We start from the raw sequence: 12,225 nt of genomic DNA, 5'->3' as shown, positions 1-12,225 counted from the left end.
AGTCATTTACTGTAATTGATAGGTTCGTAGGGGGGGTCACGTGAGATGGGGGAAAGATGATGAATTCTGTTTTGTCCATGTTGAGTTTCAGATATCTAGTGGAGAAGAAGGATGAAATAGTGGACAGACATTGAGGGATTCTGGTTAGTAGGGAGGTGATATCTGGTCCAGAGATGTAGATCTGTGTGTCATCAGCATAAAGATGATACTGAAAGCCATGAGATTCTATGAGCTGTCCCAGGCCAAAGGTGTAAATAGAGAACAGCAGGGGCCCTAGGACTGAACCTTGTGGGACTCCGACAGATAGGGGGCGAGGTGAGGAGGTGGTGTGTGAGTGGGAGACGCTGAATGTCCGGTCTGTTAGGTATGATGAGATCCAGGAGAGGGCCAAGTCTGTGATGCCGAGGGATGAGAGGGTCTGTAATAATAGGGAATGGTCCACTGTGTCAAAGGCAGCCGACAGGTCCAGGAGGAGGAGGACAGAGTAGTGTCGCTTGCTCTTGGCAGTTAAGAGGTCATTGGTGACCTTAGTAAGGGCAGTTTCAGTGGAGTGGTGTGACCGGAAGCCAGATTGTAAGCGGTCGAAGAGGCAGCAAGAAGAGAGATGGGAGGACAGTTCAAGGTAGACGTGTTGTTCCAGTAGCTTGGAGGCATATGGGAGAAGTGATATAGGGCGATAGCTAGATACAGAGGATGGGTCAAGAGAGGGCTTTTTGAGGATAGGTGTGATGGAGGCATGTTTAAAGCTTGAGGGGAAAACACCAGTTGTTAGTGATAGGTTGAAGAGATGGGTTAGGGTTGGGATGAAGACTGTGGTGAGGTTTGGGATGAAGTGGGATGGGATCGGGTCGAGTGCACAGGTGGTGAGATGTGATCTTGAGAGTAGAGTGGAGAGTCGATCTTCTGTAATGGTGGAGAAGTTGGTTTTGAAGGTGGAGGGCTGGGAAGTCGGGAGGAAGGGCTCTGGGGGTTGTTGACCAAAACTGTCCCTGATGTTATCAATTTTCTGCTTGAAAAATGAGGCAAAGTCTTCAGCTGAGATGAGTGGGGAGGGAGGAGGTGCTGGGGGGCGGAGGAGAGAATTGAAGGTGTTGAATAACTGTTTAGGGTTGTGAGACAGGGAGGATATGAGAGATGAGAAGTAGGTTTGTTTAGCTGTGGCGAGTGTGGTCTTGAAAGTAGTGAGGGACTGTTTGAATGCGATGAAATGCTCGTTGGAGTGGGATCTTTTCCATCTGCGCTCAGCAGCCCTGGAAGCTCGCCTCAGCTCTTTGGTCAGGCTGGTGTGCCAGGGCTGTCTGTTGATTTTGCGAGTTTTGGTATGTGTAAGTGGGGCAGCGGATTCCAAAGCTACAGCTATTGTGGTGTTATATAGAGCGGCAGCGTCATCCGCATTGTGTAAGGAACTTATATCTGTAAGAGGGAGGAGGGATTCGGAGAATGAGTGTAGGTCAAGGTGTTTAAGATTCCTGCGAGGGTGTGAAAGTTTGTGGGGTGGGGATTGTAGACATGGAGTGAAGAGGGAAGAGAATGTGAGCAGGTTGTGGTCAGAGAGAGGAAGAGGTGAGTTAGAGAGGTTAGATAGGGAGCAGAGGCGGGTGAAGATGAGGTCCAGTGTGTGGCCATCTTTGTGGGTGGCTGTAGAAGACCATTGAGTGAGGCCGAAGGAGGAAGTGAGAGATAGAAGTTTAGTGGCAGCTGAGAGGGAAGTGTCAATGGGGATGTTGAAGTCGCCCATGATGATAGTAGGGATGTCCGCGGAAAGGAAATGAAGTAACCAGGTGGTGAAGTGGTCAAAGAAGGTGGTGGCTGGCCCTGGGGGGCGGTAGATGACAGCCAGTTGGAGGTTGGAGGGGGAGTAGATGCGCACAGAGTGCACCTCAAAGGAAGGGAGGGTAACAGAGGGTGGCAGTGGGATTGGGGTGAAGGAGCAGGTATCTGACAGGAGAAAACCAACTCCTCCACCATGTTTGCTGCTGGGGCGGGGGGTGTGAGAAAGGTGGAAGCCGCCATACGAAAGTGCAGCAGGAGAGGCTGTGTCAGAAGGGGTGAGCCAGGTTTCGGTGATGGCGAGGAAGGAGAGTTTGGTAGTAACGAAAAGATCATGGATGTAGGAAAGCTTGTTGCAGACAGAGCGAGCGTTCCACAGAGCTCCTGTTAGTGGGACTGGGGAAGCGGGGGCTGGGTGAATGGGTATAAGGTTGGAGAGGTTACGGAAGGTTGTGATAGAGCGTGGATGGGAGGTAGAAATGACTGTGGGAATGTGGTGAGGAGGACCAGGATTTGGAGAGATATCACCAGCAGTGAGAAGGAGCAGAGAAAGTGTTAGCAGGTGGGAGCAGGAGAGGGCATGAGGGGGCTGTCTGTGTTTGGAGACAGAGGATTGTATGTTAAGGAACAGTTTTGAGGCGGAGGTGAGGTGGATGGGGAGGATTGAAGAAGAGATGAACAGTTCCTTACTAGGAGTAGGGATTAGGGGAATTAGCAGAAAGTGAAGGATTATTGGGGTGAAAGTGAAAACAAACAGAAACATTGTTTACAGTGACTGTGTCCAGTTACCTTCAGTTCCCTTCTGGTTCAATTCTGGTTTTAATTCTTAAATTAATCTTCACACTTCTAGCACACACTTATAGCAATCACAATGCAGACTGAAGTCTATGCAGACTTGTACTCTGCAATATATGTACAACTAAGTGCAGTCAGGTGTGAAGCAGAGAGGAGTGGTCTCTGCTCATCTTGGCCAGACAATTAAGAGTGGACCAGATGTATATGATCAAGCCAGAGTAAACAAGGTCATAAATAACAGTGGGGTAAGCTGGGGTTAGCTGAAAGGCATACCATGTGAATGCTAGGTGCAGAGGCAAGTCTATGTGCAAAGCTGGGTGACGCACTGTGTGTCCTTCATAGACAGACAGCAGGAGAGCATTGGCTTTGTCCATTGCCTTCTGGTTTTGAACCCTGAGGGTATTATGAGGTATCTCACAAGGTATAACATCTTGAAATGTCTCATTTTCACCCTTCTTCCTGCTAGCATAGAAAATTCCTGCTACCATTAAAATTTCTCAATTGAGGTCAATCATCCAACCTCCTTGTCCCACCACTTCACACCAGCGGTATCTATCCTTACTTTTACATTTATGGTATATCCTTCAATGCTCTCCTGAGGCAAGGTCTACATTAGTTGGTTATAAACATACAAAGATCTGAGCCATTTCTTATGGCAATCTTTAAATACAAAGGCTTGAACTCTTGGAATTTGATTTATCGCTATCAACAACAACCTATGCCATCATCGATGGAAAATAGGAAAACTAAGGGTAAACCTCAACTTAAATCAAGCCATGATCCTGACACTCTTAAATATCTCCATCCCAATTTCTGCCTGCTATAAATTACTCATCCTGAAGACATTACCATTCATAGGTTGACTCAAAAGACAGGTCATCCAGTAATTCAGGTCCGAAAAATCATCACTTCTGCTGTATCAAAAGCAAAAAACGTAGAGTAACCTCACACCAGTGGTATCTTTCCTTACTAAATTCTATTTGGGTGGTTACCCTGGGCCTGAGAGACCTCCCCACACCACATGTCTGCATCTCATAGGTCACTTATCCTTTTCCGGTTGACCGAAATAGCAGGTCAACCAGTCATTCATTATCTCAGATAAATTAGCCATTCCGTTGCATCCAAACATCTTTAATATTCATCTTCTTTCCATCAAAACACAGAAGACAATACAGGAGACTTCAGTTACAGGCTCATTAGCAGATTACATGTCACTGTGGAGAGATTACACAAGAAATCTCCAAACTGTGCAACATATATTAAAGTCATGATTATTTAATGTTTACCCATAATAGAAAACCACCGGGAGATTTCAGAATCAATCACGTGTCGGCGCCGACACGACTTGTGCTTATCTGGAGGCAAATGATCTTACACTTAAATTCCCAGGACCCTTCATATTTTTTAGTATGCTAATGAAGAAAAGCAAAAGCCTCTGGGTAAAAGCAGAGATGAATTTCTCACTAAGTAAATTAGAATCTCAGTTTACAACAAAGATACAACCGTCTTATCTTATCTCATTACCGGGATAAGGAGGAATCCCATACTATTTTCTTTGAAGGTGCTCATGCACCTAAGACAGTATTCTAACATCAGTCATGTCTTCTGACCGCCCCATACACATGTACCTTAGATTTGGCTGAGCAAACATGCGTTTTTAGTGGGAAGAGCAGAAAATCTATCTACCTCTGTAAGATGAAAACCACTAGGACAACTTGGAAACGTTCAATATCATATCTGGTGGACATATTCCATCTCATTAGAATAGATAGCGTCCAGCATTCATGGACAAAATCCATCCCTTTGGGTTAGTTTCCACAATTGAAGGGTCAAAGAGATGCCTCATCAACTGCTTCTCGCCACTTATCTTTAGAATAAAGGCGTCCATATACATTAGAGAAAGGTTGGAGAAACCTAACAATTTTGTGAAGTCCTACTGATATTATCTACCAAGTGAACAGTAGGATCAATTATTGTAATTTCAACATGTCCGATGCTTCTCTCCTCCAACAGATAATGATAGGAAGTAATGGGGACAAGGGGGCATCCTCTACTTCTGGAGGAAAGAAGGTTTAATCATAATCACAGACGCAGATTCTTTACTGTAAGAGGAGTGAGACTATGGAACTCTCTGCCCTATGATGTTGTAATGAGTGATTCACTACTAAAATTTAAGAAGGGACTGGATGCCTTTCTTGAAAAGTATAATATTACAGTATATACTACATTCCTTGATAGCGCGTTGATCCAGGGAACTAGTCTCTTTGCCGAATGTGGAGTCGGGAATGAATTTTGTTCCCCAATGTGGAGCTTAGTGTTTGCCGCATGGGTTTTTTTTTGCCTTCCTCTGGATCAACCTGTTAGGCTATGGGTTGAACTAGATGGACTTAAAGTCTTCCTTCAACCTTAAATACTATGTTACTATGTTAGATCTGCCCCATCTTATCATTCATAGGTTATTTCATTTTTATGCATATTTTAATATTTGTCTCCTAATTTTTAAACGTGATGGATAAAAGTTAAAGCTTCCATCCTTTCTCAACTCTGTGACATTATAGCAGATTAATGTTACCATCTACAAAAGCCTGATAATGAAGAAAACTCCTTAGCATAGTGGAGCGCTATTGATTTCCATGCCTGGATGCCTATACGATTCACATATACATCAATCACACAGTCTCCTTCCTCGAGGAAACGTTGACCATGTCATTCTCTTACAGTCCTCTACAGGACACATATATCAATACTGTCTCAATATTAAATGACTGATTATAATGAGGGTGTTTAGGACATTAGTAATGAGTCTAATGGAGGAAGAAAGGACAGATTTTATCTACTTGCTCTAAGTGGATCTCTTTAAGGGACCTTGGAAGCGGGAATTGAGCTCCGGGTCTCAAAGCAAAATTTGTGACACAAAATAGCATGACCGATTAAGGACATCTATCGGAAAATTGACAAACCATGTTTGAACTTTTTGGCCTTTGTTGAGTGCTGTCGTTAAAAAGTCAATCATATTGAATGACGGATCTGCAGGCCAACATAGAAGCCTAGACAAGGCCACATATGACTGCAGAGATCAAATGTGAGTTATCGCTTTAATTTAAGACTTTTTTAGTCCAAGACAACAACCTTCAGTACCCAAGTTCTTCCAGTTCCTGTAGCTCAGCTCAAATTACGTGAATGGGGCTGAGCTACAATACCAGATACAACCTATGAGTTGCTTTATACCTTCTTTCTAAATAAATATGCAATTGGAATATATCTGATATCGGCATCATTTATTGAAATCATATGACTTCCATCCTAGAAGTGCTATCAAACAAGCCTACATGGGTTAGAAACACAATAATACCAACCAGTAAAATTATTTGCTATGACAACTTATTTACAATACATTATGACTCTACAGTGATTAGAAAGGTCAACTGGAAATAAAAAGGGCTTCATCATTACTAAATAAAAAGTTATCTTCATCATCTTCTTTATCAGCGCCCTTCAAAGCCTTTCTAACTTTGGCCCAAAATAACTGTTGAGCCTCCGGTTCACTTGGCCATGTGACATAAGTCTTCTTCAGCATGACCTTTCTCATTCTGTGGTAGGTGGAAAGTTCTTGTAAGGGAATGTCCTCCAAAAATATGAGAACAAGAACGTCCCTCAATTCGTCAAATAACTTATAGCTGGCCAACTGCATCTCCAATGAACACCACTCGCTTTGAAGGTAGCTCCTGCTCACCACACAAACGGTCTTTCGACTATTGTGTATGCTGTCCACAATATTGTCCACGATGTACCTACCTAGTTGAAAATCCCGATGGTGGAGGCAAAGTCGAAGTCCTTTTGAAGAAGAACATCTCTCCAGCATGGGAATCATAGTTTCATACACCCAGTCTTCATCCCTAGTGTTATAGGACACAAAGGCATCATATTTGTAGAGGTCCTTTTTAGAATTCCAGCGTTCGTTCAGCCATGAGATAAAAAGGAAATAATTATACTTAATTCGCCAGTAGGATTTACTGAGGATGATGGGAATGATCATTAAGAGGCACAAGAAGGTGAAAGAACAGCCAAAAAGTGTTTGCTTTATAGCTCGGTCACAGACTTGCATATCAAAGTCTAGGAAAAAATCACTACGGTTATTGCTACATGTTATATTATAGGCGTACACAATTTGTATATTTGATGAATTCAACCAACTTTTTAAATCCTGGTTATCGCAAGTGCATGTAAGGGGACACTTATATATGTCAAGGTATACCAATTTGGTCATGTTATCAAATATTGATGAATTTATTTGCCTTAATCCATTCTTTGTTAGCTGGAGTCTTCTGAGATTGATAAGGTTTTCGAAAATTCCTGGACTCAAAGACTGAATACACATATTTTCCAAATCCAGGAATTTAAGATTGACTAAGTTTTTGAAAGTTTCTGGTGAGAGGTTTTGGACTCCATTACAGTCTTCTGCCAAGCTGAGATATGTTAAATTTTTGAGCTCATCAAACACATTGGATGCTAACCGGGTAAGTCTGTTTTGTCCCATATAAAGAGCATCTAGACTGTTGAGACCTTTGAAGAAACCTTTTGGAATTGCCGTTAGACCGTATGGCTGTTGATTCTGAAGTTTCAAGTCATAGACATTATGAAGTTTTGAGAATGGAGCAGCATATATTTGGGAAGATGGGAAGCGCAACTTGTTCGACTTCAAATCCAACACCTGTAAAGTTGCCTCAAGGCCACTGAACATATCCCCGGTAATTTGTTGAATCTGGTTAGAATCTAGATATAACTTTGAAAGACTTCTCATTCCAAAGAATGACTCATTTTTAACTTGGGTAATTTTGTTTCCTCCAAGATCCAATGTTTTCAAATTCTCCAAACTTTCGAATACTCTGTTGAAAATGACAGACACCCTGTTATTCCGGAGGTTGAGAGTTGTAAGCTTGCTTAAACCAAAAAAGTTGTTTTTGTACAAATCTGTTATCAGATTATTATCCAGCCGTAACGTCCTGAGATTGCTTAATCCAGAAAAGCAGTCTTTGTTCAGAAAAATTATGTTATTGATGTTCAAATTTAGCACAATCAGATTTGGAGCAAAGTTAAATGCGTTGGCCTGCACTGTCCATATCCTGTTATATCGAAAAGAGATGGTCGTAAGCTCCGGGTACATGGTCACATTGTCACAGGATGTCAGTCGTTTTAAGAGGTTATGTTCGATAGTCAAAGATGAAAAATTGGAGGGCTTGAGGAACGTTAAGCAGTTGATGTGATGAAGTCTATTGAGTGATAAGTCCACCTGGACACTTGAAGGACAATTTTCCAATGCCAACTCTGGCAAAGTTGTAATGTTGTTCCGAATTAAATTCAAGTGTGAAAGCTCTTTGCCTCTTAAATAGGAACACAATACCCTCAATTTATCAGAAGTGCTTAAATTTAATCCTGAGTAGTCAATCTTCTCAGGTGGTATTGTGGGATTCTCCAAAAATTTCAGAATGTCTAAATTAGGATTATATGCAATGGATAAATAGTTTGTATAACTCAGGTTAACTTTTTGCAAAGCAGTGGTGGAGATATTATTGTAGGACAGGTCAAGATATTTGACCCTAACGAAAAAATCTTGGTGGCATTTCAAATCTTGAAGGTCATTTTTGCAGAGGAACAGAGTGGACAAGTTGCTTGGAAGTGAATGGTCATGAACCAGGTGGATGATACTATTACTACACAAGCTGAGATTCTTGAGTTGGTTCAGTGGCTGAATGGCATGGATAACATTACTGAAATTGTTCAAGTGGTTGACTGACAAGTTGAGACTTCTTAAATTGAGAAGTGGTCCAAAGACTTCAGGATATATGAAGACAAGGGCATTGTCTTGTAGGTAGAGATGGGTTAAGCTTTGGAGTCCATCAAAAACTCCAGAGGATAACGTGTCTATTTCATTATATGACAAGTCCAAAGAAATTAAGGATTCCAAGTTTTCAAAGGCGCCTGACTGAACAGTCTCCAGTCGGTTAAAGCTTACATTCAAGCTCCTGAGCTGAGATAGATGACGAAAGCTCCCGGGAGGTAAAATTTTGATGATATTTTGAGATATAATGAGTACCTTAGCTGTACTGTGGATATCAGATACAACCTTGTCTATACTTAGTTCATAGCGGTTCATGCATACGAAAGTGGTATAACTTTCATATTTTTGGATGCAGTTTCTAAACCCATAACTTGTCACTGAGGAAATGAAAAGAGCTGACAACTGTATGATGACCAAGGGAAGTTTCATCCTTCCTGAAGAGTTGGCCAGGAGTTCACATTTCATTTTTCTCAGTCCTAGAAAATGGCTCAGAAGTGAAGGATGAGTTGAGTGGCACTACCATATTCCACAATGATATGGACATCAAGCAGATGAGCGACCTAGAGAAGATAAAAGAGGTCATATGGGAAAAATATATAAAATAGTATATACAGTTAGGTCCATATATATTTGGACAGAGACAACATTTTTCTAATTTTGGTTCTAGACATTACCACAATCAATTTTAAACAAAACAATTCAGATGCAGTTGAAGTTCAGACTTTCAGCTTTCATTTGAGGGTATCCACATTAAAATTGAAGGGTTTATGAGTTTCAGCTCCTTAACATGTGCCACCCTGTTTTTAAAGGGACCAAAAGTAATTGGACAGATTAAATAATTGTAAATAAAATGTTCATTTCTAGTACAGTACTTGGTTGAAAACCCTTTGTTGGCAATGACTGCCTGAAGTCTTGAACTCATGGACATCACCAGACGCTGTGTTTCCTCCTTTTTGATGCTCTGCCAGGCCTTCACTGCGGTGGTTTTCAGTTGTTGTTTGTTTGTGGGCCTTTCTGTTTGAAGTTTAGTCTTTAACAAGTGAAATGCATGCTCAATTGGGTTGAGATCAGGTGACTGACTTGGCCATTCAACAATATTCCACTTCTTTGCTTTAATAAACTCCTGGGTTGCTTTGGCTTTATGTTTTGGGTCATTGTCCATCTGTAGTATGAAACGACGACCAATCAGTTTGGCTGCATTTGGCTGGATCTGAGCACACAGTATGGCTCTGTATACGTCAGAATTCATTCGGCTGCTTCTGTCCTGTGTCACATCATCAATAAACACTAGTGACCCAGTGCCACTGGCAGCCATGCATGCCCAAGCCATCACACTGCCTCCGCCATGTTTTACAGATGATGTGGTATGCTTTGGATCATGAGCTGTACCACGCCTTCGCCATACTTTTCTCTTTCCATCATTCTGGTAGAGGTTGATCTTGGTTTCATCTGTCCAAAGAATGTTCTTCCAGAGTGTTGTTCACTTGGTTGGCTGTTGTGAAGGGGTTTCTCTTCACCATGGAGACTATTCTGCGATCATCCACCACTGTTGTCTTCTGTGAGCGCCCATGTCTTTTTGCATTGATGAGCTTTTTGCCAACAAAGGTTTTTCAACCAAGTACTAGAAATGAACATTTTATTTACAATTATTTAATCTGTCCAATTACTTTTGGTCCCTTTAAAAACAGGGTGACACATGTTAAGGAGCTGAAACTCCTAACTGTACCTACATAATCTGACACCAGAAACATTGATTGGACAGTATGAGGCACATCCCCAAGGAACAAAGTTCCAAGTGACACCCAAATTTCAATTTAGACATATATATCTTAGAGTAATGGCACTATGGAGAGTTATGAAAAAATGTTCTACAAAATTGTTATTTTATGGGGAACAAAAGAATGTTCTTAAACTGAAACGCCAGACCTTGGGATAGATCCTCCTAATATTAAACATCTGTATAAAAGGAGGTCCTCTTAGTGGTGGCTGCAAGCAGGATCTGTCTTTTTCTGATAGGTGTAGACTTGACCTCTTTAGAATGAAGGAGAAATGGTGCTTGGAAAAAGTGCAACACTTTGATATCTGATGAAGGACTTACACTGATCATAAACTCCTGTGGTCTAGTGGGGCGGTACCTTCAGTAGATGCCATAACTGTAGATACCCCAAGAATGGTGTCTTTCTTCTTAGAACTGCCTTACGGTAGATCACATGTTTTGGCTGGGGATTTTTCTCATTAGATAATATCACATGCCTTAGTAACCTTTTACAAATATTTATGTAACGTTACAAGGTGACAGTGCTCAACTATGTCAATTGCATAATCACAACATGCGGGAAAGAAGGAGACCTAATACCAAAGTTGTAAAACGAGTCATGCAACCTAACGTTACAGAGGGACAACCCCTATCAATATTTCCTATCATGATAACACCCCCTTCTTTGCACATGTACAGAACTTCTGCAAATAGTGGTTCCCGTTATGGCACACCTTGCCTAAAAATTATTTTTCAAAATGATCAATCTTGTAAGAACTGTAGGAAAAAAAAGACATGGACCATGCAAAAGAATGGATCCATAAATAATATTAGGACAGAGATGGGGTAACCTCATCTCCCGTACCCGTACCCTTTTCTCCAAGAACATCACATTGTGGGCCAAAACAAAAAGGAACCCATGACCAAAGGAGTATGCTGCTCTCCTCCAGCGACCTAGAGGACAGGGCCACATTGGTATTTTTTGCTAAGTGCCCCCTTTTATTTTGCAGGTTATTTGCCCCTGACACAATGTATCAAAGCAAAATGTAAAGAAATGAAACAATAAACTTCCTGTTCACTGAGATATAAAAAAAACCTGATACACAGTGTCATAAACCCTATAGTATACAGAAAGTATACATATGTGTGTATATATATATATATATATATAGGCACAAATACAGATGCATGTGTAAATATAGAACTAGATACTTTATGTAACAGCCATCTACTAACTGTAATCTTGTACCTTCTGTGATCGCAGCTCCGTCCTGCTCAGTCCGTCATCTGTGACTCCCTTTCTACTCTGCACTGAAAATCAGGAAGTTCTGCTATAAGAAGACGACTTTCCACCTAACTACGGCAGTTTCAGATTCCGTACAATCTAAAAAAAAGAGAAAGTTCCACCTTGAAACAAAAGTACATTTTAGATTTTACCAGGGTCAACAATGGCTACATGTTTCCAATGTCCTAAGAAGTGACCAATCCCTTTGAAATCCATCTTTCTTTCAATAGGGACTCTGCTGAGGTTGTCTTCTATGGTCATGGCGGGAGATGATCGAATCAATTTCTCTACGGCCAATGGACAGGAGCCTTGTGAAACCTCCACCTACCTATGGGCATCCATCGACACCTCTTCTAATTAGTAGATATCATACCATGCCTACAAATCAGAAAAAACTGCGTTTTGCAGGGCTGCTGCCTTGTGGACATGGACTACTACTGACCAGGGGTCGATTCACTCATCTCTAGTCATGAGTAATGCTAGCCTTAGAGTCAGTTTGGAAATTAGCTCTCCCCCTTTGGAAGAAGGGTCAAGAACACTAAAAAAGTGGTCTACAGACAGTTGTCTCTTCCTTTTGGAAGGTTTCGCTAAAAATTCATAGTCATGACTTAAGACCTTTTAATGGCTCGGACGTTAGTAAGCTGGGTAATAATCTATAGACTGCATTTTTTCAGCTTTTTCCTTCTGAAGGGGTGCTAATCTGCATATTTTTTCCCAGTAAGTGATGCCTAAACTTAAAGACTCACTATAACAGCTGGATAACTATGTAAGAAGAAGCAG

At 41.4% G+C, this 12,225-nt stretch overlaps 1 protein-coding gene across 1 annotated transcript; it reads right to left on the bottom strand.

The window, feature by feature from the left end:
• Nucleotides 1-5,822: 5,822 nt before the first annotated feature.
• On the bottom strand, nucleotides 5,823-11,546 carry LOC141085390 (uncharacterized). The gene is made up of 2 exons (XM_073570719.1): nucleotides 11,410-11,546; nucleotides 5,823-8,964 (listed from the first exon to the last, which is right to left on the bottom strand). The coding sequence occupies exon 2, from the start codon at nucleotides 8,867-8,869 to the stop codon at nucleotides 5,987-5,989; it is 2,883 nt and encodes a 960-aa protein (XP_073426820.1). The 5' UTR covers nucleotides 8,870-8,964; nucleotides 11,410-11,546; the 3' UTR covers nucleotides 5,823-5,986.
• Nucleotides 11,547-12,225: the final 679 nt, after the last annotated feature.

This window comes from Dendrobates tinctorius, unplaced genomic scaffold (genome assembly GCF_039654945.1).
Source record: "Dendrobates tinctorius isolate UK_male_01 unplaced genomic scaffold, ASM3965494v1 ptg000028l, whole genome shotgun sequence".
In the NCBI taxonomy this organism is placed as follows: Eukaryota; Metazoa; Chordata; class Amphibia; order Anura; family Dendrobatidae; genus Dendrobates; species Dendrobates tinctorius.
Note: the sequence above shows the minus strand (reverse complement) of the source record. Positions and strands in the feature narration are given on the sequence as shown.